At 39.5% G+C, this 27348-nt stretch overlaps 1 protein-coding gene across 1 annotated transcript in view; it reads left to right on the top strand.

Moving 5' to 3' along the window:
* Positions 1-27348, top strand: part of LOC116331823 (potassium/sodium hyperpolarization-activated cyclic nucleotide-gated channel 1) — a 67683-nt gene that overhangs the window by 35010 nt on the left and 5325 nt on the right. Inside the window, exons 4-7 of the mRNA XM_031754631.2 lie at positions 7180-7398; positions 12499-12645; positions 16789-17029; positions 22357-22521. Of these exons, the coding sequence (XP_031610491.1) occupies positions 7180-7398; positions 12499-12645; positions 16789-17029; positions 22357-22521 (772 nt within the window). The remainder of the gene's footprint in view (positions 1-7179; positions 7399-12498; positions 12646-16788; positions 17030-22356; positions 22522-27348) is intronic.

The following is a 27348-nucleotide window of genomic DNA, read 5'->3' as shown; positions in this document are numbered from 1 at the left end:
GAAATCGTAGAAGGGAAGGCTATGCACACTCCAATGACAGAAAGCCACAAAGAATGTGAAACTGTGGAAGTATATTTGGATTTTAAGTTCAAAATTCATAATTTTCTGGATAGCTTTAAGATTCTTCTCTTCTCCGTTTTATGAGGGGGCAATCCTAAAAATAACTCACAAAGAATAACCATGAGGCATTTTAGAGGCAAAATCTGTTTAAGCCAGTGGTACTGTAGGATATCTGCACATGAGCAGCTAGCATAGTGTTACTGATGGTGATGTGGCAGAATGAGCAATTTGTGGAATCTCTTCCCTGTGGATCTGTGCAGAAGTGCAGGCCTGTGCACTGACTGCTGTCTGGCAAATCCAAAGTGATAAGGCCAGCTCGCATGTGGGATTCCTCTTCTCACACCATCGCAATGCATTAGCATTCACAAGTTAAAAATCAGGATAAGGTATCTTTTCCTCAGTTTGCTGTGTTTGCTGCAGGTATAAATAAATACAGTTGAACGTTGTCATCAGGAGGTTTGTCTTTGTCTCTGTCCAAAAAAGGATAGCTTTAAAGCCATATATTGCATCATATTTTTTTCTGTTGTTGGCTCCGTTCTTTCAGTCTCCAGCTGTGAGTAGAAGAGTGAGGGCAACAAGGGCTGCAGATACTGCTGAGTGGTGCAGTGCACAGTCTAGGCCTGTTATCTTCCTGACTAATGGTCTGAGAGTAGCTTCTTACTCTTTAGAGGCTGCATTTACTTAATCACCAAACAAGATAATGCTGCTGTCACTATGTTGGCTCATGTTGGAAGGTGGTGGGCTGTGGCATTGGATAGGCTGTTGTACAGCTTAAAGATGCATGTGTTGGAGCATTTGTGAGTGTATGTGTGTGCCTACTGTTCCTGGCCAAGCTCATATCAAGAGACAGACAGCAGTAGCCCTGTTGAGGGCTCCTGTCTCAGAGAGAGCTAGAGGCCAACAGACAGGCGGATATACTGTAGGTAGACACAAGGGAAAAAAAGGGAAAAAAGGACAGAAACGCCTGGCTAACCATGCACAACTGCCCTTCAGTATCAGTCACCCTTCCTGGCTCCTTTTATCCATGGACCACCCACTTCATTTCCTTCCACTTCTTCCCAATCTCCCTGAATGAATCACTTCCAAAAGGCGGGTTCAGTCCTGAATTTATGAATTAATCAGACGTTTCACCCTCTTCCCTTCTCTCACATCACACTTCCCCTCAACATACACATGGGGCTTATGGAAGGAAAATGCAAGACTGCTTCAGTCCCTATGTGAACAGCTTGTTTTTGGATTATTTTTTGGCTCTCTATGGTAATCATTTATCATTAGCTGAAAGAATTGTGTGCTATTTGTCAATTGATACAGTAGGATGGTTTAATCAAGCTTGTGTGAGGGTATTTGGACCACAGCTGCTGAGCTTTCACAGGCTGTTGTGGGATCTTAAAAAATAAAGTTCTGTTGTGAGGAGAGCTTTGTGAGAAGACAAAGAAAAATCACCGTACCTCATTCATCGTAAAGTTCGGGTGGAAAATCACAAAAGCAAACATTTATAAATGAGAACTATCTTGATAATTGGTTAATAGTTCCCATTTTAAGCAAGAAATCCAAATATTGCCAAGTTTCAGATATCCAAATGCTTTTTTGTCTGTAACCTCTGAGAAGACTTCTGCCACGAAAATGTTAAAAAAAGAAAGAAGGAAAGAACGTGTACCACTGCCAGTCAGTAAAGTTGCACTTTAGATCCACGATTGTCCAGAATTGATCTTTGACCTATTAGATATAATAATCTCCTGCCTGTTCTTTCAGCTGCTGCCTCTAGGGGTCGCCACAGCAGACCCTCTCAGCTTATCACTTCATAATTTCATACTATCTGACTGTTATATAGAATATGGCCATGATTAGCATTTGAATTGTGGCTTCATGGTTAAAAACATCTTTTTTCTTGCCACAGTGACCTTGACCCTTGAGTACCAGATATCTGATTGGTTGAGCTGAAGTTAAAGTTTGCCAAAATGCCAAAATTTGAGGAATTTCCCTCAAACCTTTGAAGTGATTGTGCATTTACAAGAAAGGCGCAAACAGAGTTACACACAGATGAATCTGAAGATATGCCTCGGGCCACATTACTGGTGCCAGTGTATAAAAACCTGCTAAGGAGAAAGCTTCTGTAGAGATATGAAGTCCATTAGTACAGCTACAGGTGATGAACATAAAAGCTCATGAGACAATGACAACCCTCACACTGAGATACATCACCAGGTGCGCTTTTTTTGGTGTCGATGCAGGCCTGCACATCCCTTTACTCTGTCATCTGTGTTTAAAGGCCGCCGTGCCTTCTGTGCGCTCCCAGGGAGAACAGCTTGTAGTTTGATTATGTAATTGAAAAATGAATATTGCGCATTGCTTTTTTTTCCATGCAAGGACTGCTTGTTGGGTTTAGGGAGTTAATCGGTGATTAAAGTCATCAGTTAAGGCAAATTTGCTCATTCACTTATTTTCTCTGCAGACACGCACAAGCGCACGCAAAGGGGCAATTTGCCGAAAATGAAAAAATAAAATGTTTGTAAAACTAAAAAATATTTACAGGGCAACCAGATCTTGCTACACACTCTATTGAGTATAATTTGTGCTGCAGTGAAACTAAGTATCAGTGCGAATCTTTGGGAGTCCAGATGAAAAATAAGTTTAATTGCTGTCATTTGTCCTAGGACTGTTCTCTTTTTTTGCGAAATTGTGTTCTTTGCAGCAAGGCATTACATCCTGTTAGTCTCATAGTTTGTCAGTATCAACAACAACCAAAGCCTCTGGGTCGCACTGAACACGAGGATAATGGTGAATCATCAGCCGCCTTCCTGGTCACGTAACCGGTTTCATCTTGCGCGAGAGGACTGTTGATTCTGTGACTAATGAATTAAAATGCAAGCAAGTGGTTAAAATGCACGAGCGCGCTGTCAAAACAACAAGCACAGTTAAATTATAGAAACTTTGAAGTTGCTGGTGCTTAAACAATAGTGCGGAATGGGGATCGCTTTAATGTGTGTGGTAATGAAGTCTGAACCCGCGCTGCTGTTCTTACGGGGCTGCTGAAAGATGAATATGCAGTGTCTGATGTCACTTGTTTTCCTGCTAAAAAACAGAGCTTAATTATATTTAGAATAATGCTAGAGGAAGTGAATACATTTGTTGTGTTGGCAAAATCTATCCAGATCAAAGGGGGCTGTACATTGTGAACTATAGGAAAACAACTAGAAACTGCTTTTTCTGCACTGAGAGTGAAATGACTCACTCCTCCCAAAGGAAGGCTGTACAGAACCAGCCTTGGAGATTTCTAGTTCTCATCACTCTTTATGCATTAGATAAAAGTGTGCATGTATCTGTCCTTTTGTGACCACCCTAATCAGACAAAAAAAATGGGTGCTGAGCATGAGTGCCTGCTGTAATCATAGCGCACTGCCCCAGAACTGTGAGTCACATGCCGTGATGGCAGTCAAAATGCAAATTTAAGCAATCACACTGAGGAACAGCAGTGAGTGAAGAACAGCGAAGTGAAAAGCGGTGATGCTGTTGGTTTTGTTATGTTCGATAGGAAGCTCCTGTAAAGTCCACTTCGCAGACATCATTACCACAGTATCACTTCAGTGAGACAGCTCATGTTTGATATTATTTATCACAGCAGCAGAACATAATAGAGTTTGGCGTCTGGGATCCGAGCTCATCACTTCCCGTAAATATGTCACGTATAGAAACGGGGGGTGGGTGTGTGATGAGTAAACCCTCTATGGGAGCTTACAAGGTGGTTGCTGGGATGCTGGGGTAATGGAGGGGTTGAGACAGCAGACAGCGATGCAGGGCTGCAGCAGCACTGACGTGTCAGAGGGAGAGATGGGAAATTTTGCAGCTTAGATAGACCAGCAAATTGGCAGGTTGTGTTTGGTGTATGACACGAGGAGAATGAGGAGTGTGCATGACGCAGTTCGGCTGAAGCCTGAGTGCCTGAACTAACGTATGGGCTTTGCTCCATTTGTTAGGAGAGAATTTTCTCTCTGTCTGGTAAAGCCGCCTTTGGATATTTTGCTTCTCTGTCTCCCAGATGTCAAATCGCAACAATGGGCAGCTGGAAACGATCGTGATGATCAGTTCCACATTTGGAGAACTCACAATAATCCTTCATAACAGGCTCCATAACCTGCAGTGCCCCAAGCACGCAGCTATTATCCCGACTGCTTTAATGTTACAGTGAAATGTCAACTCAGAACTGAGCTACTTCTGAACAATTCAGTCTCTATCAGTCTGTTTAAGATAAAGAAAGAGCGAAAATTTGGCTTAAGGAATCACTAAAGTTGGTCATGTGAGCCATGCTTAGACACATGGCTATTTTTTTTATTAAAGAATCACTGACACTGCACTGTCAGAGCCAACTTACCAATATTATCAGTATATTCAACAAAGCAGCTCTGGAATAAATTTAATGCCACTTTGACTGCCTGAGTTATTTGCTCATTATTATATGACTTTGGACATGAGAGAAGGAAATATTCACAGATATTATACCTCGTGATATAATAAATGTGAGCTCAGCTGGTCAGTTTGCCTCATATCAAGAAAAATCTTTATTCATTTTACAAATTGTCTACAGGTCATTCATGATTGATTGACTCCTAATTAATTGTGCGTTACAAGTGATAGACCAGTGTTTCAATCTGATTAGGTGGGCGGATTAATGTAGGCAAGAGAATGATAAAGCTAATTCTGCTACTTTGGAGAGGTTTATGTACAAACATTGATGGGAAATAAGACAGCGAAGTTGAACAGACAGAAACTGTGAGGTTAGTCCCCAGGCCCTTAATGACCAAAGCACTGCAGAGATTTCTTTGTTGGAGCAGTTTATTTGTGCGACAGATTCATGCAGAGAAAAACAGCAAAAGGTGCAGTGAGTCATTTCGGACTTTGTGATATCATCTGGCAAAACCATGCCTCTGTTTTTCCATGCATACAAATATGTCAACACAAACACAGCCCGTCGTTGCTGAATAAACACTCACCCACCATGTGAAATATACACGTGTGAAAGAACATCTAGGACCCAAACTGCATTAGTTCCAGGTATATGGTTGGGTGACTTTGTTCTCTGTGTGGAAATACGTTATTGTGTGTATGTGTTGTGTGCTACAGAGGATGGGTGCTTGTGCTGAAATGCTAGCTGCAGATATTTCCAGTACAATGAAAGCCAGAATCCCTGTCATGGACTGATGACCTGCCACAGCTTTCGCACTGTGTTAGCTGGGATGGGCACCAGCTTCCTGCATCCCTAAGTGGGACAAGGAGTTAAGTGGATGGATGGATGGATGGATGGATGGATGGATGGATGGATGGATGGATGGATGGAACACTTGAACCTAAAGGTAATATTTCGATGGTTTAACACACACACACACCATATTTTATTGATTATCCTGTTAAGTATCCTGTTATCAAACTGAAACACACTGAAATTTATAACAAATCCTGTAATCAGTTCTGGAAGAAACAACTAATCTGTGTTGAGATAAGAACTGATGAGTCATCCAGGGCTAATGATTTGCTATAAATGTGCTCATTTACTAATTCCCACTTGAATAACTGAGTGGACTCAAGCAGATCAGGGAATGGCATGGCAAAAGGGGACAAATTGGCATGATGGCATGTGACACATGGATCTGAGGCAAATGGGAAAAAAGAGACTATCTTAAGTTTCCTATTTCTATCACTAGCTGTTCTGCTGTGTGTGATAGGTATTCTGTATGGAGTGCTTCCTCAGCACTTTATCTTTGCAGGAGGTGAAGCTTTTCGAGGTGTCAGCAAAATGTCTGTGGGCACAAGCTTTGTACCGGGGAGTCTGTCACATTTGTCTCCAGATAGTGGATTACTGAGTTTCACAGACATACAGTAGCTGCAATGGGCTCGCTTAGTTGCCCACTAGAGATTTTGCACATCTCCAGAGGGAAAAGGCATACTTTCACATTAGACATGCTGAGACTAAAAAAAAGCAGGAAAAACAGAAATGAGGGAAATCTGAAATGCAAATGAAAGGCCTTTCAAGCTATGTCCTTACATTGTAAAAAAAAGGGACTTTTAAAAGAACTGGTCATCCTAAGACTGCCAGTTAGGTTGGCTATTTCTTTACAAGTTTTAAAGAAAGAAAGAAAGAAAGCACTCAATCAATCAATCAGTCAATAGCTGATGTCCATCTTTTGCTCTTCATATAGATTGGTTACCTGCATGATATTAAAGCATATTTTCTAAAACTAACGATGACCATTTAAAGTTCTGCTTCCATGCATTTAAACTTTTATCACCAGTCTTCATCAATCAAGCAAGTTCTTTTCAAACTACTTAGTCTGAATTATGTGGCTCCCCAAAAACCCTGCTGGACACATTATCGGATAACAGTGGACCCATGAACTCAAGGTGCACTATATGGACAAAAATACTGGGCCAAATCTCTTAATCTTTGACTTCAGGTGTTTTTACTCCTATTGCCACGGGGTATAAAATCAAGTAGATGCCGCGCGGTCTGCCATCACATTTGTGAAGGAATGAGTCATTTAAAGAGGTCACTGAATTTGGGTGAGGTACTGCAACAAGTTAGTTTGTGAAATTTCTTTCCTCGTAGATATTCCACAGCCAACTGCATGTGCCATTTTTGCAAAGTGGAAGTGTTTAGAAAACACAGCAGGTTTAATCCGCTGGCATTAACATCAGCACCAAAGTGCACCAGGAGCTTCATGAGAAGCATTTCTATGGCTGGGCAGCTCCTTTGGATGTGATGTGTAAGTGACCCAGTACTTTTGTCCATATAGTCTGTTACTGGATACATAGTTTAGTTTAGAAGTTGTTTTTTTTAACCTTTGCAAACATGAACTGCTTTCCACCCTTTGATAATCTGAAAAATGAATAAGGTAGGTGCAGACAGAGAAAGAAGGTAAAAAGGTAGAAAGTTCATTCATTCAGTAAGCACATAAGGTTCAGAAGCATGAAGATTATGTTGGCTGAGCGTTAGTGATCCATCAAAGGAAAGTCTGTTGTTCCATTTTTATCTGCCGCGGAGCCTTTCTTCCTTGTCTTGCTTGGCAGTAACTCCCCCCAAACCTCTCTGTCTCTCCTTCCCTTTCTCTTTCCCTCTGGTTCTTGCAGAACGTTTCTTGGGGTAAGCAGTACTCCTATGCCCTCTTCAAAGCCATGAGCCACATGCTGTGCATCGGGTATGGTGCCCGGGCACCCGTCAGCATGTCTGACCTTTGGGTCACCATGCTGAGTATGATTGTAGGAGCCACGTGCTACGCTATGTTTGTTGGCCATGCTACAGCTCTAATCCAATCACTGGATTCCTCACGGAGGCAGTACCAAGAGAAGGTAAGAGTCCTGCAGTGGCACACATAATATTAAATACCGGAGATTTAAAAGAACACTGGGTATGATACATAGTATGATGTATGCATACACATCTTTAATGTTTTGTTGTTTTAAGGTAAGTTATGCTAAGTACCACTGAGATGGTCTAAAAGTGTTAATGTGTTTTTTTTTCTTTTTTGTGACTCTGTAAAGTCCTGCTCATTGGAGCTGGATTTAAATAAATTAGGCCTCAATAACACTGTGGACCAATAGGTTGAGCTCTCACAATATAAATATAAATATATCCGCAGCGATGACTAGGAAAGAGGATTTCCTACCTACCCCCAAGCAGATCACTTAAGGTCAACAGTGTGATGAGGTCTATGACATGAGCAGCCACCTCACTGTCTGTATGCTGCCAGTGGACACATTTTATTTTTCCCTTTTCCTTCAGTTCCTATTACATCATTACATCTTTTTTTTTTTTTTTTTTTTTTTTTTTTTTTTGTTCACGTGGAGGATGATTATCCAGCATTTCAACTGAGCCACCATCTGTGATCCCGCTGTGGGGCCTGGGCAATTCCCAGAACACCCAGCCATGACTGATGCGCTTTGTGTTTGCACGCAAGAAGCAGAGTTTAACTCCCAAACTTTGCCTGTGCTTATGCTGCAGAACGCATTGTACATACCACACTGTTGGGCGTGGGGATTAGTCCTCTATGGCATGTCTTCATCCACAAACAAGTTTAGGATTAAAATAACTTAATCTTTAACTTACAGGATGAGGTAAGAACAGTTACATCAGGTCACACTGATTTTGTAAGACACTCCTTTTCTTCCCAAAGGAAATAGTTTTGTTTTTTCAGATATGATTTAAAGACAGTGAGTCAGCTGAAATGCGATTAACAGAAAGCGCTAATTATCTTGTCTTAGTACATTCTTATTTACTATGACACGCTGTGTGTGTGAGAGCTGAAACAATTACTCAGAAATTAAGTCTTTAACAGTGTTTAATGCAGGGTTTATTCTTCAAGCCATTTTTTCACCCAGTAATGGAGTCTAATTCCTGCATTTCAGTATATTTTTTTTTTTTAAATTTTAAGTATTTGCTACTTTTCCATGTCAACTGATATCAGAAGTGGCAAAAATTAAATAAATAAAGACAATAAATCTTCATATATAAGTTGTTCAGTTTGTTATTTAAGACAATTTTTGAGTATTTGTCTATGATTTCAGAAAAATTATTTAGATATTATTTAAATAAAAAGCAATTAAGCAGATTAATTTAGAATATACAAAATAAAACTGATGTTTTCCCTTCAAGTTTTCATCATTTTTTAAAATTATATTATGAAAATGGGTTATAATGGGTCAGGAAGTTAAAATTCTTATTACCAATCACTTTGATTTTTTTCTCCTTGTAATTATTCATCTTTTAATAATCTATAAAAAGTTTCATGTGGTTTAAGAGCACACTTTTTGAATCCCTGAATTCAATGAATGTTGATCATATCCATCCACTAAGCAAGCCCTCCAGCAACTTGCATCCCTGTTGAGTTTATCAGAACATTTCCACACAAACGCACACGCACAGGCACGACTGGACAGAGGTACGAAGCACACATTATTTATCCTTCGGGAGATGTAGCCATAATTCTTATCAGAGCATTGGTAGAGTCACCTTGGCTATTACAGGACGTACTAAAATACCACTTCATTAATTTACACCTTGCTTATAAAAGCATTTAGCCATTGTCGGTTTATTCAAGTGTGATGGCCCGACCTTGCCAGCTGTCCTCATGGTCAGTCCAATCTAGAGGAACATCCCACTCGGTGCGTTTTGGCACCACATTGCAATCTTACATGTCACCTAAAACTTGAAATTAAAACTGCAGTTTCTGTTGTCTTTGCAAAAGTGTTATCACAAATACACACAAATTAGTAAAATGCACACTTATCATTAACATATCATAACAAAAGTGTTGTTTGACACATAAACTGAGAGCAGATCAGATGAAACTAACAGATTGAAAGAACAAGACAGCAAATAAAAGAGTTAGCTCAGTAAATAATAAAAAAAAATTAATGGAATGCTGACTGATCATTAATATGCAGATATAATTATGAATTATATTCACAGCATAGAAAAAAAATTTAAAAAAATCATGACAGCAGGTTGCCCTCGGCAAACAAGCGAGCCGTGCCAAGTCACTGTTTGAATTAGTGGCACATCTCCAGCTCAGTTGCTCCAAAGCAGATGTACATCACACACTATGTTTAATCTACATCCCTTTCCGTCCCTCTAACGTCACCCCAGGAATCGAACTGACAGCTTCGGGGCCGCGAATGCCATGTTCATGGTAACAGAGCTCCAGTGTGGAGCCAGGTTCAGCAGGGGCTGATTTGCTGCATGGCTGTGCATATCAGTGGAGCAGGCTGCAGAGCAGCAGGGATGGGTTCAGGGTGCTGAGCCTCTAGCCATTACATCTATCACTGCCACAGCTGGGGGGTTGGAAACACGGATGGAGAGATGGATGGGGATGTGAGGTTACAAGTTATCTGAGGCCGGAGGATGTTTATGACAAGAACATGACGGGCAGTAAGAAAGTAAAGTGATTGTTGTCGATAGGTTCTACTTAATTTGCAAAAACTCAAAAACTAATTTTGTCCAGACTAGGAGAAAAGCAAAACAGACCATGCAAAAGCTATAGAGAAGAGAGGAAACAGAGAAATAGTGGGAGGAGAGGGAAGGAAATGAGGGTTTAAAGTATGTATGATACAGAGACATGCCTGCTGTGAAGCCCTGGTGCTGCCACAGTGCAGCTGAGTTGCTCTTTAAGATATGTCCAAGATGCCCCACATTTCATATTTTGGTCCGAGGTTCAATGCAAAGCTAATGTAACTACCTCCCTCCTCTGAAATATTGCAAAGATAATTAAATAGTTTCAAAACAAGTTTCTGGAACATAAATGATTCTGTAAAGGAATACTGTGACCGTGCACCCATCAGATGTCAAACACAGCGTCTTGCAATTACATTTATGTCATGCAAGCACTACAAATGGGGTTGCATTTGAATGCGTCGTCCTCTGCGTGACACAGACGGGTATCAAATCAATTCCTGCTCAATAAAAGAAGCGTTGAGCACATACAAAGTGGATGAAGCATTTCAAGTCTTTGCACTAATTGCCTGCCCTCTTTAAACTGTCCTTCATGTCTTAGAACACATTCTGCAACAGAGGAGGTTTCATCATTTTGCATAATGCTGGTAAACATATATTTATGGGTGATGTTTAACTTTGCAAATTGCAGTGCGCCTGGGTTAAATTAGATCCACAGGAATGCCCCAGGAGTGCCATCAGCCAGGAAAGAAGTGGGTTCTGCCAAGTGGCACATCCCAGTGTGGGTGTTAGTCTGACTGGGCCCTGACTATTTCTAGAGAGAGAGAGAGAGAGCGTGAGAGAGAGAGGGAGGATAAAGAGAGAAATGGATGAGGTGGGATAATGAGGAATGTAGTCAGCATTTATCTAAATTGGTCCTTCAGAAAGTAATTAACCAATAAAATTACACGTCTGAATTAATATGAGAATGGAAATTAGTCATAATGAAAAGATAATGTGACGTTGAAGCTGAAGGCCCCATATCAAGCCCAAAATGTGCCCCCATTGCCTACTCTGTGCCCCACCCTGACCACCCGAGTCGAAATGGACCGGTTGAGCCCCTGCAGACACTTTCTGACTTCGGCTGTGTGAACTCAAAATAAATCAATTTCCCGCAAACAAAGCTCTGGTCCCTTATCACCTTTCTGCAGCCGGGTGAGAAATCAATGAGGGAGGCACTGGGACTCGAGTGGCTCCTCTCGCTAACAAATATCGCTTTATGGGGCTGCCTGCGTCACATTGGTCAAAGCCTCTCAAACTGAACTGTCCCACCAGCCTCACAGCTGCTGCTGGCTCTCACCTACAGTACTGCTCTGTTGTCTTTATAGAGGTTCATTTTCAGGTGTTGGGGCTATGGCCGTGCTCGCTGACTACTCAAAATAAATGAGCCAAAGTTTCTTCTGTGTTCCTGTGGGTCAGTACTTGCCTGCAGTATAATGCAGCTGGACATTACACTCCTGCTAATTTTTAGTTAATTACTGGAAACAGGATGTAGAAACGGGATCTTACGGGAAACGGGAAAAACAGAGACGTCAAGTGTACACACTCCCTCCTCGCTCCTTTTTCATGTCACACCATTATATAAAGAAATTCTACTTTTTTTTATTCGTAGCATCTCAAAAGGATTTATTCACTGCATGTCCAGTTAAATCTAAGGGCTTGAAATATATTCTTATTTGTTTGAACTGTATGTAAAGTGCAGCTAGTTCTCTTCTCAGTTATTAAACAACCCAAAAACCAATGCAAATTATTTGAAAATTATTATTTCGACATTATTTTCATATTAATGTGATAGTAGGTGAAAATTAAGTTGATTGTAATGATGAAACTTAAATGACGTTTTAATGTAATCAAGAAAAAACAAAGACAAAAACAGAAAAGGAAAGAGGAGTCATAGAATCTAAGCTAGAATCCTCATTGAATTTAATAATTCAATAAATCACAACACCTGTCACCTCAAGGTGCTCTATATTATAAGGTAAAGACCCTATGATAATATACAATGCGGTCAAAAGGAGAATTCTTCTTTGAAAATTACCCAATATCCTCTCATGCTCCTGGATACTAGGTATGCCTCGCTTGTTCACATTACAGCATAGCTCGGTTGCCTATTAGCACTGGGCTTCCTGCATCGGTGAGATAATCTGCTGCTACCTTGGTCTGACATAGCCCCGGGCCTGTACTCGTTCCTACTTTCTTCACCACCTGCCTCTCTTGTTCTGCCTCTCCCTCCCCACACGCAGAACCAGGACATGGCACTGTGACTGTGTGAGAGCACGCCTTGTCCTCAATACAGAGACACAAATATGCACTCTGTGTAGACCACATTTTTGTTGCTTTGCTGTTTATTAAAGGTGCGATTTCCAAACAAATATAAAACTCAAGACTTTACTGGGACTATCTGATTTTTTTTTTGCATGTTAAGCTGTTAAGTGATGACTGTTTTTCTTTGTCTCTTCTAGTATAAGCAAGTGGAGCAATACATGTCCTTCCACAAGCTTCCAGCAGACATGAGACAGAAAATCCATGACTACTATGAGCACCGCTACCAAGGGAAAATCTTTGATGAGGAAAACATCCTGAGTGAACTCAACGACCCACTCAAAGAGGTGACACAACATTTCAGAAGCCCTGTTCTTGAGTAACATTTATAAATCTGCAGATTTTTCCTTTCGAATACTCTGATTTTATTTTTGGAACCTTAATAAAAAAAAAATAGACACTGAAAGGTAGGTGTCACAATGTCTTAGTTTTGGAACATGAGTTAGATCTATTTTTCTTTTTTTCTGAACACAAGCAGTGAATCTTTATTTGGGTGCAGCACATTAAACTGAAACACCTGTCATCTCATCTTACAAGGTCAGGAAGAAAAAGAGCAAAACGGAGTCTCCCCAGGTGAAACTAGACTGGCTGAAAGTCAAAATAGGAAAACATTTCCTACAGAAACACTTCCCGTGCCTCTCTTTCACTTGTGATAAACTCCATGAGCTTGTGATTTACAGAGCTGTTAAACAACTGCCACAGAGGTAATGAGACAGAGCAATAAAGGTTACTGTGACGTCAAGCACCAGTTTTGGTCCTTGGATGACCTCCCCCATAAGCACATTACATGTGTAATTATGCAAAGGGATAATGGGGAGCAGCGGAGTAAAAAGCGAATGTAGGATAAATGTAGTGTAGGAATCCTGACCAGCTCTCATAAAGCCCCATTAAGTCACCTTGCAGAGTTATATGCTCAAGAGATGAATGCTACGGTGTGCAGAGTTGCTGCACAGTCCCAAGCACTTACAAGAAAGGTGCAGGCATTTAAAGGTACAGTAAAACACGGGCTTAGTTCAATATGTGCACTAAGCAAAGGTTAAATCCAGCTTAAACTGAGAGAGATCGATAATAGCAAACATGGTCACATCAGAGCAATTTCAGTAAGTCTTACATTTTGTTGTAATTTTATGTACAGTGTTTAAAAAAATTGTTAGACCACCTGTTATACAATCAAGAAATAATACACATATATCTTAGAAAAATATTAAAATATTTTAGTAATCTGCCAAAATTCACATTTTTATACCCAGATTGAAAATACGGATTCTTCACCATCAGCAAACATGAAGCAATTATTTTGAATAAGGTTTATTTCTTTAATTAATAAATTATTAATTGGTATAAACTGAATGAGTACTAGTCGAGTAAATTTAATTTAACCAGACTGAATAAATTATTTTTAGCTTCATTTGACTAAATTTTTTAACATTTAATGTTGTACTAAATAACAAATTACATGGAAAATTTAAATGTAATTAAATCTGGGAATTATTTTTTTGTACATATTTAAACTTCTTTGTGTAATTAATCAGTTATAACACTGAGTCACCAAAACTCATCTTCCTGTTCAGGAATGTAAGTAAATGACTGTAATTTGGCATCTCAAAAATAATAAAGGGCTTTACTGTTTTTTTCATCTTTTTTGTGAAATGTTATATTTTACAATTTTAATTAAATAGCTGCATCTACTGGTTGATGAACCATTACAGAAACTCACAAAATGACATGTCTAATTACTAGTACTGTTCATTTAAAGCACCTGTGACATATGCCTCAATCCGAGTGGCGGTCTAACAATTTTGATAATTACTGGAAATGTTTTAATATGAAAACCTAATTAGACACCAAAACTTGACTAAGCTTTATTACATTACAAGACAGTGTGCGTCTGACTCGTCATCTGTAATGTGGCAGCTTTGACTCAGTGTCAGCTGTTCTAACCCGTCTATCCAACAACTGAGGCGACTAGCCGTGGTTTCCCCCATGTCAGATGTGCAGCCTGTTTCCTCTCTGTTTCTAAAAGTATGCTCTTTATTTGATCTCCCATCACCGAAGTAGGTCACTTTACTGCTGATAGAGTAATATCCCCTTTATTACTTTAATAGACACTTAAACAAATACCACGCTCTAAGAAAAACAATAATTAAGCTTACCTACATCTTTATCACAATAACGACTAGGTCTGCTGGGCACCGTGCAGTTTAAGCTGTTGTGCACCTCATCTGTGTGCATTTGTCAGAGCAACAATACAATTATGTTTTCCTGTTCAGCTGTAATAAACCAGATGATTAAGTATTTTGTGGAGCAAACTTCTCCCATAGATTTCCATTCTACTGAGTGCTCTGATGCACTGCTGAAGGCCACTATGTTGGCATGCTTGGATGACGTATAAAATGATGAAATAATCGGAACTGACTTAGTTTGATTAATCTCTTTCTGTGAGCTGTTTTTTAGTACCTGAATGTCCCTTTCACTCAGGATCTTCTGGCCAGCAGATTATAGCTCTTACTACGTTTGGGTTTTTTTGTTTGTTTGTCTTTTCTCACCATATTTTGAATAAATTTACAGTCTAAAAATAGAAACTTCTAGTCATATCAACTATTGTCCTGTTTGTCATTGTGGTATGACCACTGCCTTCTTGTGTTTAAAGTAGGGTATAGTATATCTTACCCAGAGTGAACAGCTGGGTAGTAGATAGGATAAATTACTGAGGTTAAATTTTGGGAGATAAAGAGCAACAATCTAGAGCTTTTCCACAGCTCATTTAACAAAAATCAATTAATGTGGCTGTAAACCTGACCATCATCAGTAAAGCCAGGATACTTTCAGACAGACTGAAACCTAAGTGGCTCTGATTGCCACTGAGTATGGACAATCTGTGGGGTCCTGACTTAGAGGTCAATTTGGGAACTGAATTAGCTCCACTTCGCACCACTCAGACTAGCTAAGAATGCCGAATCAGTTAAAGCATACTTATAACTGATTGTGGCAAAGCCAGTTATCACAAGTCTGCAAAATAATTATGCTGCTACTGCTGCTGTAGGCTTAAACAATCTCCAGATTTTGATGTATATCCTATGTAAGATGAGATGACGTGTCTTTTCAACCAAAAAATTCCACCACTATATATATTTTTACATTTATGTCAGAATATTTCTACATCTGCAAAGCTTTTCCAAATTGCCCTGCTGCTTTTAACTTATTCATTTGGTGAACTGTAAAGATCATCCTAAGACAGGCAATCCATCAACATATTGAGCAGTTTGTTGCCACGGGCAGCCTTCGCTTTAAAGAAAAAGACGTGTCGCATTCAAGGACACTGCAACATCCAATAATTGATTGTGAGCTCCTAAAAAAGTATTACATTGATTATCTCTGGTAGCTGACAACCCGATGTACAATGTAGACGAGCAAAGATGAACACAATGGAAGGGCAAAGGAAAACAAGGACAAAGTAACCTTGACAAAAAATAATATTAAAAAGAAAAAAAAAACACGTTGTGATGGATCGCAACGTTTTTCTAAGGTGACTTTCAGACTGTTGAAAACAAAAATATCTGAAGCATGTATAGGGATTCAATACAGTTGAACTAGATGAAGTTTGAAGCTAATCGGCTAAAATATGCTAAACCAGAGTCCACACAGCCTAATAGCCAGACTGTTTTGCTGCTCTGTCTCTCCCCCTGCTCCCTTCCTCGCCTCTGTCTCACTGCCTTTTATTCTCTGCCATATGACAAATCTTTAAATAGGCATAGCCAAACATTGTTTTCCCTGGAGGAATCCTGATTGTGCATGAAAAGTGCTTACTATCGTATTCATTAGTTCTGGTGCTTGATTGAGGTCAGAGCCGTGGCTTTACCTGACACCGGCTTCTGAAGCTTAGCTAACATATTTTTTGCCCTCGTGGAGCCAGCAAGCATTTCTGAGATTGGTTATCTTTCTGTTAATGTCCTGTTGTCAGTGGAGGAGAGTTATCCCTCATGTGGGGTCAACAACACATTGCTGCAGATGCCAAGTGCCCCAGCTTTCCATCTGCACAGCAACAGAGATGTGTGGGTAAACAGACAACAAGCTCCTAATCTGCTGCTGGGTCTGAGGGGACAGGATGAGACCAGAGAGATGGCCTGCAGCCGGCACCAGAGGGCAAACTCATCAGGATATGAAATGTGTGCCAAAAAGTTTCTTCGCAGGAGAAATGGAAAGTGCTTTAGGAGCATTAGGGATAAAGCAGCAATATGCATTCCAATTCATTTATGTTTGCAGATACTGTGAAGGCGGCAGAGATGAAAGATTTGAGGTGGTGTTCTGTGTCAGGCTGCCGAACTGAAGCTCATTTTTCCCTTTTGGGTGGAAATAACTGAATTATTGATGGCATGATCTCATCTGTTAAATCAACACTTTTCTTTTTTCTTTTTTCCCCCCTCCACCAGGAAATTGTCAACTTTAACTGCCGCAAGCTTGTGGCCACCATGCCTCTGTTTGCCAATGCGGACCCCAACTTTGTGACGGGGATGCTGAGCAAGTTGAAGTTTGAAGTTTTCCAGCCCAACGATTACATTATCAGGGAAGGCACAGTGGGGAAAAAGATGTACTTTATTCAGCATGGCGTTGCAAGTGTCATCACCAAGTTCAACAAGGAGATGAAGCTGACTGATGGATCCTATTTTGGAGGTAAGAATTGTAACTATAAAGACTGAAAATTGAACTTCAGTTTTTTTTATATTTTTTTTCTTGGAGTATTTGCTTATTTTGAATTGTTTTCACATTAAAATCCAAATGTCAGCTACATATTCCACTGTGCTTCTTACATCAACGCACACTGTGTTCTTAGAGTTATACCATATATATGAGACTAGCCTGAGGCCCTTAATGCTTTTTGAAGTTAAGTTATTGTAAATGTAGATTCTCATTAACCAATGTTGGATGTTAGTCAGCTTTCGCTGTTATGTAACCTCTCATCTGGTTGCTGGAGTGGGCCAAGGCGTGGATCAGGCATCCCTTAGGACACACAGAGGTCCCTCCCCCACCCTCACACACACACACACACACACACACACACACACAAGCACAGACTTAGGCGCACATACATGAGCATGAACTCCTCTCACCCTATCTATATGTTCCCACTGCAATAACTTGGCACAGTGTAAAACAAGGAGCAGTTCCCCGGTTCTGTCCTCTGCTGTGCTCTGCTTCTTCCTCTCTCTTTCTCTCGGCACGGTTCCCACTCCCCATCCAAAGCATTCCAGATATCATTAATTTTTTAAATGTCAAATGTAATTTCATTGCACTTTGTTTACTCCGACAAAATCCGCAGGCAGACATTGTCGTGTCTCTGTGAAAGCAAAGCAAAGTTTCCTATTTTAGAGGTTCTTGCATATTTTATCTCCTGAGTTCATCCCCACTATGGAAGGAGGCTGAGGAGTCTAAGAATACCTTCACTTTGGTGTGTCTGTTCCATGCAGTTCACGTCTCAGAGGCGAGCCATGGAAGGAAGCGAATCAAAAAAAAACAAAGAAACGACATAAGAAAGAAATGCATTGCCTTTTTTTCCTCCCCTTGCTTGTTCAAAACACAGGAGTACTGACATACACTCTTTCATCAGTTAGCAAAGAAACCTGCTTCAGATATGGAGTTTCAGATATGGGTGGCTTTAAACTCTGCATTAAGTAATGTAGTGATTTGCTGGAAGTGCATGTGTGTCGTATTCAGGCTTTGTATCTCCGAGGCTGCAGCTCAGAGACATTTTGCTCAGTGACACAGAACAAGCAGATCATGTTTATGAAACTAAGGTGAAATGTCAGGATAACGCCTTTGGCCAACTAGGCTCTAATAAAAGGATGCTAATAGGATGTAATTTTTTTTCTACACCCTGGAGCCTAGCGTTGTGCTACAGTCAGCACAGAAAATATTAATTTATAAAAAAGAAAAAACATTAATTGAAAACTAAGAAAACAAATTAGGAAGCTGGAAACAGATTATGATTAGCATTTTTAATTAATAACAATGCTACATAGTTGTGTGAGTAACCATTTGAGCTTTAGCCTAAAGTACAATAGAAATAAGTAGTAAATAGCAAACTGTTCAGTCAGTATTAAGATGAAAATGTACGTTTTTCAGATTGGGTGTACTACCACTCCGTCCAGAGTTTCACAAATTACAGCTGAGTCCATTAAGCAATATACATAGAGGCTCTTTAGTGTTAGAAGTGGGTGATCAAACATGATGTGTCAGTCTCTGTGTTCATTCATAATCCACAATCTGAATCATTACTTTCCCCCCACAGTTCCAGTTAAACTCCAGTGATCACATGTTAAGGTGTGCATATTGTTACCTGAGCACAACGCTTACATTTCTGCATCCTCTTTTTCTGCTGACTTTGTTCTAAAGGAAGAGAGACTGAAATATACACATACAGCTCAGCTTTAATGACACAATTTGTACAACTCCCCGGAAAAGCAGTTCTTATGAAGACTGACCTCGTACGATCGTCAGATCGCCCACCCCCAAGTTCAGTTAAAATTTCAAAAAGATGGAGGGTTCACAGTGAACGATCAGCATCTAATATAAGCCTAATTATAAAAATGGAGAATATAAATTAAGAACATGCACTAACATTTAATGAGTCATGTAATAGTTTAAATTAGGGATGCAGTGTAAATTGTTCACCTAATAAAAAGGGGTGAACAGCCCCACCAGAGCTGCTGCCTTCTGCCCTGTTGGTATTTTTATTTCGTATTTGTTTGGCATTAGCCTTGCGTTGGGAGCAGCTGGCTATGCCCGGCATCTCACTCTTCCCCCTTTTCTCAAATGATTTGCACCCCCCTTACAACCAGGCCAGATCGTGGCCAGAATGAGAAATCAGCGAGGGGGACTGAGACAGCTCCAGAGTGGAGAGAGCGAGTTACAAAACTGAGCCCAGACACAGGAAACTATTACCATAGTAATGAGTAGGACATCTATGAGAACAGTAGGTCACAAAGCACCTCTGACAATGGTCAGTGACTCACCTGCATGCTAAAGAGATATCATAGTAATCACAGGTGACCGTGGTGAATGAGCTTACACATTGGCGTCACGCAGCTCTGTGAGGGACTAAAGAGACCACAATGCGGGGACAATGACCGACAGGAGATTTAAATCCAGATTCGGCTTTAATGTCTTTAATGTCATATGAGACATTTCCACAGCACCAGCCGTAAGTAGAGACGAGGGAAGAAGAGCTCGTTGCCACGAGTGTGTGTGACACAAAAGTGATGACAAATTATCCGCAATGCCCCAGGGTTCAACAGTGATGCTTTGTGACAAGGCAACAGACACGTGTCAAACCGCATCACTGGAAGTGTTAACAGGGCTCTAACTTATTCACACACAAAAAAACATACCTAGGAATGCCACGTGTGCACAGCTAGGATCCAGACAATGGTATTAGACTTACAATTGTGCTGTGGGTGGCTGAGGATGTTAATGGAGACTAAGTTTGTTCAGAAAAGACAGGCTCATATGTGCCTAATGTCAAACAACATTTAAAAAACTATAAGAGCTTACACAATATTGTCAGCATACTAGTATGGAAGTTTAGTATGAAGCCATGAGAAAAGAGAAAGAGAGATGGCAGATGAAGGCCAATCATAACTGATTTACATGGCGATGGAAAAGCTGAGAGGCAGAAAATGAAGAAGAAGAGGTCTGAAGCAGGTTATGGTTTTACTTGGCACACTCTGGGTCCGGGTGTCTCCAGCTGACTCCACCCACCTGCTGCAGCATAGAAATAGAAAATGTAGATGGGTTAGACAGCTAAGCAGTGTCTTATCTGAGTAACTGTATTTCTGGCCTGCATCTTAGCATAGATAAGATAGTCGCAGAAACCCAGAGAAGCCATAGTAGAGTTGACATTTTTTTTAGCACTATACATATGCATATGCACATATAATCAGAAACTATAATCAGTCCTCTTAAAGATGTTCCTAACTGTACTTAGACATGTTAGACATATGATGCTAGGCCAAAAAAAGAGTGTTACCTATATATTGGAGGAGAAGCTACAGCTAACTAGACTCAGTTCAATTTTAAAAAAAGAGAGAGAAAAAAAGCTCAGAACCAACATTTTTACATGCTTTTGAATTTAGTGAAGACTCTATATGCTATCAGTTCTCATTCAGTGCCATAGCAGGTCAAACTTTGGAGAGTATTTTCATTTCGCCCACTCAGCTGATTAACTCACCTTTGTTTTTAACTGAGTCACTGGCTGCTACGTGTCAAGCTAGCACATTAGTCTCTGGATGTCTCCAGTTTACTGGTATACCAGAGCGTTTTCTTAGAGATAAACCAACCACTCTTTGTACTTCACTCTTTTTGTGTTTGTTTATCCCCTTGAACATGACGCAGGTTTTTCTCTCTCTGTGCGTCTGCTTGCATTAGTGGATGTACCAGTGAAAGTGAATCTTTTTCCATTAAAACAGCACTAACACCTTATTCGCACGCACAGCTTGAGAGTGTTGCTCACACATCTTGCACTCTCTGTGCTCTATTTTCATGACAGCTCCTGGCAGAGCCCAGAAAGATCACACCATAACAAGTTAACATTTAACGATTTAATGAAGATGGAAGTCGTGCAGTGGACTGGACAAATGTGGGTGTGGGTTCAGTGGTGTTAAAGATTCAGAGAAAGAAAATTAAGGGAAGGATTGTTCACATTCAACTTCTGGATGAGCTCAGACGCTGTATATGTCAGATTTTACAGTCATATAGAATATAAAGCATTGTAAGCTTCTTGGTGGGTACCAAAAGCATCTGGTTGACTTCCTACTTCCAAATGGACATTTAACCTAATACCCTGTACTGTGTACTTTTGACCCGCTAATAATTCGAGAAAATCTGAAATAAATTCAAAATTGTGCACCCAGTTCTTGTATTTCAAGGCATTAAAGATGTATGCAGGACAATCGAGCTACCTTGGTAAAAGAAATAAATAGAAGCCCCAACTTTACACGACATTCATGCCCATGATACGAACTTGTACGCTCTGACCGCAGCTGCACCTTTGAGCATTCACAGTGCCTTCTCAGATGTCCATATAGCCATTTTCATAGGTACTAATGGACCTCCATATCAACAAAGATGTAGGCTTTTGAACTGAATGCTAATAACAAGCTCCCTCTCTTCTTAACTTCAGAGGATGCAGCATCCATCTTTTCAAAATAGTATTTCAAATTTCACTTCATCTGATCACAGAACAGTTTTACACTTCGCCTCAGTTTTGGCCCAGGAAAAACAGCAGTGTGTCTGGATCTGTTTCTTCTCCTGAGATGAAATGAGCTCATATTTTTTCACAAAACACTAAAAATCTCTCAATCTAAACATGTAGTGCATTTGTTGTCCATGTTAACTGTAAATTAAATGTATAAGTACTCTTTCCACACTGATGACAATAACACAAAACAAGAAAAATGCTATAGCTACAGTATATTATTGCTAATAATAAAATGTAATTACTATTAATAATGATGAGCTGAGTAATTTTCGTGTATATGGTACTCTTGTGTTTAATTTCACACATAAAGACAGGCATTCTGTGTTATCTAATGTGAAGAAGACTGCAAAGTTAATTATGATCCAATGCTGATGAATTCTTCTGTTCTATTCACATCTTGTCGTGTCAGTAAGAAATATTTCGGTCTCGTCCTCTTAACGCGGTGCATTGAGCCCTGCCCTGTTTTTTCTTAATAAAGCTTGGTACTGTATCATATTATTGCACTATTATATCTCCGCACCATGATGAATTATCTTAGCGTAATGCAAGTGACAGCACTGCTGATGGGCTTCACATTCTATTTGCATTCACATTAGCTTCTTCTCCTGTACCCTTTGTACTCAAGGCTCATTTATATGAGAATACTCTATGTACTGTAATTACTAGGATGATTCCCTCCTGTACATTTCACTCCTGTTACAGTTTCATCATGTGTCCTCTTTGTTTTCCTTTACCTGCCCTATAGAGATCTGTCTGCTCACCAAGGGCAGACGAACGGCGAGTGTGCGTGCAGACACCTATTGTCGACTCTTCTCCCTCTCTGTTGACCATTTTAATGAGGTGCTAGAAGAGTACCCAATGATGCGACGCGCTTTTGAAACGGTCGCCATTGACCGATTGGACCGCATTGGTAAGACCTACAAGCCTCATTTCTCTATGATTGTTCGGATCTCTTGCCTGTCATAGTGCCTTGTTGTCTTGTCTTTATCAGTATTTGTTTGCCTTCTTTCCTCATAAAAGCATTGTGTCTGCCATCTTGTGCTGCATGACCTGTATGCTCTCTATTGATTTCTTTTTTTCTCGTGTCTCTTTCTTTACCTTAAAAAAATATATATATTAAAAAAAATTTTGTTGTTACCAGCATTAATCCTTCTTAAGAAACAAAGTAGCGTTTTGTGGTTGGATTAACTGGAAGGCAGTGCATGTCGCTGTCCGGGAGGGAGTCAGGTCGCCCCCTCGTTGGTTTGGTGTTGACCCCCCCACTGGATGTCAGCGAGTGGATTGAAGCTAACCTCACATGCATGTGTGTCTGGCGCTCTTTCCACTCATCTGCACTCCTGGGTATGAGCAGCACCCCGCCCCATGTTAGAGTTCTCAAAATCAACGAGACAGAAACCTCATAAAAAGAAACAAAGAGCTGGGTCAGGTAACAAGAAAGCCCCCATATTCATCGGGTCCAGTCGAGGACCTTGTGTAGCTTAATTCAGTCATCACGTTATTTTTACTGTAGTACAGAAATGCTTAAAGACAAATTCAATCATGACAGATGATAGTTCAATACGTGATCACAATTCAGACACAGAGTCTTGTTAAAAAAAAGGGGCACATGTATGTAACACAAACAGGGCAATAATTGGTTGCATTGACCCTAATGTCGCACATTCTCCCACTTCGTTAAGTTCTTACGTCTGCTCTAACATTTTCTATAACATTTCATTATGAATGACCTAAAAGTAATAATTCAGCATGCTTCATGTATAAGTTAGGCGCACTGTTACATTACTTTCCACTTGTGTCACAGTGGAGCAGGAAAGATATTTAAGGAATATACTGCGGATTATTTTACTATACTTTTTATACGATGTGGTATCTGTGTAGTCTGATCCAACCGCTGGGCTGGGTAATCTCATTAGTTACTCTAAGAATATCTGAATTAATGTAGTGATCTTGTTATCCAACATCTATCTAGGTAAAAGAATTTGAATTTTACTGCACTGTAAAGTCTCTAAAGCCTAGCAGGAACGTTCTTACTTCTTATATAATGCTCTAGGATTATCGAGCTAGAAATGACATGATATCTCTACAGTAATATCTCTGAAGAGTAGAATTCTATTTTCTTTAAAAACATAATGCGTTTAGAGTTTTTCCAGCATGTGCTAGGTTTGCCCACAGATTTAATCAGGGCACCATACACCTTTTTTCAACGCAGCCATTTTGACTTTACACAGTAGGTAAACACAGGTGTTTCTCATCACTATAATTAAAGCTTGCGCACAAATACCACAGAACCCTAATTAATGTCACTAGAAACACCCGTATTTGAATACTATGGCATGTCTAAATGACTGCTCTGAAAAGAAGGTGGTTTATTAAGTTAATTATTCAGGTGCAGCCTATTTGTCAAAAAAAAAAAAACCTGGGTGATGTTCCCCATATGAAGGCTGTTAAATGTTTTACCTTTTTGAAGCAACACTGCTTCCTTGCTTTTATTGTAGCACATATGCAAAAAAAAAGCCAAATCCTCTCACTCTGTATCGCTACTGGCTTTACTAATAAAGCCACCTTCTTGTCTTGTCCATTTTTATTTATTTTTCTATGTCTGTTGATCGATTACTAAAAGAGGCCATAATGTTGTTAGTGATTTGTTTAACGTGGAAACAGTTTCACCTAAAAACAGGAAAATAAGTAACTAAATAAAAATTCTTGAGTTTGCAACTTCACAGTTTTCCAGTGTTGTCTCATGTTAGTTTTGTAGTAACTACATTTCTGTCAGATATTGCTGTTTTTTTCCTTGTCATGTCTTTCTATCTGTGGTTTAGTTTTACCTGAGACAGGCACATTAATAATTGCAAATTGCTTTGTAACCCAAATGTTGACTCAAAATTGGAATCCTGTAGTGTTGAAATCAATCAAACTCCAACAAGTGATGTGTCTCATCGTCATGACACGTGCTCCTCAAAATTATGTTCAAATTCAACTATAAGCTGGTGGGTGGGCAGAGGGGGTAATGTTGACTGATGACTGGATTATTCTAAAATTCCTGACAAAACACAACATACGTGTGTCAACAAAAAGACCCACTATCGTTTTAAAGTTTTGAGTTTAGCATTTTGTTTTTTTCCATTTTTAGTTATTTAAACTTAGAGATCACAAGCAAGAGGTAGATGTGACTGTGAACTTGAAAGCACTGCACTCCCATACTAGGGATGTCACAGTACCAGAAATTTAGTAGCTGGTACCAATACCAATAGAATTACACTATTGTAGGTATTCAGTTTGATTAAGAAAGAGAGAAATTACCCAGTGTACTTAAACATAAGCTGCTTTATGAAAAACATTAATACGACAAGAATGTTAGTTCTGTAAATAAAACCAACAGTGGAGACTGAAATGTTAGGATGGTTGCTGAGTAGCCTTCGAGGTATAATGTTAATTAGGGGTTGTAACATTATGTTATCTTGAGCATTTTAGGTAATGATATGTTTATGGATTTTACATCGGCAGTGCCAGCTGTGACAGACAAAAGGCTGATGTATATTTCAGGACAACAGCCAAAATGCTCTGGAAGTAAATAAGAACCGAACCCTCAGTCAACTTGATTTCTGGATCTGGATGTCGGTCTTTTAGATAGTTTGCTAAATTTAAAGTATTTGTTCCTGTAAAATGCAAATAAAAACTGCGTGCAGTAATAATTTTCTAAAATTATATGTTTTTGCAGTTCAAACTGTTTTCTATTTTCCTTTGTTAGCAAATTATGGGTGTTCGAGATTTGCAAATTCTTGGATTCTGTTCTTATTTACATTTACCCAGTTTCCCAACTTTTTTGGAGCAGCGTTTATATCACGTCCAACTTTTATTGCTGTTGGGGCAGAGCTATCACAGTAGCTGCACTACAGTACTCATCTTCTTCGAGTTGTAGTTTTTCCTGTGCTCATACTTACCCTTCTTCGCCATATAAGGCACGATTTAGCACGCTTATATATACAAGTACATGACTCAGTACAAGTCACTGCTTACTAAACATTTACAGAATTTTGGTATCCATTCTGGTGACATCCCTAGCACACACAGTTAGCAAGTTTGTATATCTCAAGTTAACTGCATGCTAAAACACGCTTGGCTTTATATTTCTATCCAGTCAGCCCTCAACAGAAAGACTTTTACATTACCCTGCTCCCTGCAATAAAGCACTAATAACCAATTGTGATTCAGTTGTATATGAGCATAATTTGCAGGAGACAAAGTTGTGTTATTTTGACTACCATATTTTTTCAAAACTCTTATAATCTTCTTTGATAAAATGTGTTAATTTTGCATCGCTGAGGCTTTCACAACATACTGAGTGCCCTTTGACCTCAATAAGGCCTAATTTACATTTGCCCTTTTTATAATAACTACCAAGCTTTTCATTCTAACTAAATGTTGGAAACTCAAAGTTACCCACTCTGACTGACACCTCTCAGAGTGATATAGATTCGATCCATCCTTTCAGACTAGCCATGAAGGGGGTTTTGTCTCATACGAGGGAAGACACTTTGTCATGATCTGTGCTGGTTGTATCGTTTCTATATCTGAACTGCATTTGGTTACATGCCTGTCTTGCTCTAAAAAGGAAAGAAAAAGAAGTAACCATGCTTTGAAACCAATAACGTGTTGTACATTTGACATTATCTTTTATCTATCTAAAAATTATTTGACCAGGAGTCCGTCTTGAGACGAGCTCATCTCGTTTTCAAGAGTGTCCTGGCCGACGAGTAGGCAACAGGTAAACACTTTATTCCAATTCCAGTATTCGAACAGGAGCAAAATGACCTATTAAAGCTTGCTAAATGGATCCAGTCTCAAATTCATCCTCCAAGAGTTTGAAATTTTACTCAAAGTCACATTGACTGTTTAACTCCAGCATCAGTGACACATAACTCAATTCACCCACACTAAAGCTGAAAACCTTTTGATGAACACATCATGTCAATGTCAGTAAATAAGACAATCAAGGAAACAAAAGATATCATATTCAGCGTTACATGTCATCTTTGATTTGCAACAGATTTTTCGCAGAATAATCAACTGGATTATTAACTCAGCTCAGACATTTTTAAATAAATCTTTGAATGCTTCGTTCAAAGTGTATTCACAAATGAAATCATGTCTGCCGATTAGTAAAACCTTTACTAATGCAATGGCGCATACAATCTTTGTTACATGCCGAGATCCCATTTCATTATTTATTCATATATCATCGACAGAAAAGCTTTGTTTCTGATTGTCTGGCTTAAAGTATGTGGGTTTTTAATAATTTTCAAAACTGACACTGATCTTAAGAAAGTCAGTGTTATCTTTTGGCTTAAACTTTAATATGGAACATGTTACTCTCTAAAATCAGAGACGTTTCTTTTTCACAGAGGGCAGCTGCGAAATAGTCCGCAATGGTCCTGTGGTAAATGCATTAAGCCACTTTACAGTCTTCTTTGACCAATATTCAGGCCTTTAAATATAAGTATGTAATATGTAATATAACGTAGTAATGCAATCCATTTGTGTATAACCTAAAAAAGTTATGCACGACATTTTTAAATACATCTGGGTGGTAGCTAGTAGCAACAACGGTACTTGCACTTGTACCGAAAAATAATGAATACTAATTTAGCAACTGCAGTTTGCTGTCAGTATGTTGGTATTGGATTTGTTGGTCCACATTTTCTGCAGGAATTCTGCATTTTCCGGCCTCTGGCTTGGC

This window comes from Oreochromis aureus, linkage group 7, assembly GCF_013358895.1.
Source record: "Oreochromis aureus strain Israel breed Guangdong linkage group 7, ZZ_aureus, whole genome shotgun sequence".
Lineage (NCBI taxonomy): Eukaryota > Metazoa > Chordata > Actinopteri > Cichliformes > Cichlidae > Oreochromis > Oreochromis aureus.
Note: the sequence above shows the minus strand (reverse complement) of the source record. Positions and strands in the feature narration are given on the sequence as shown.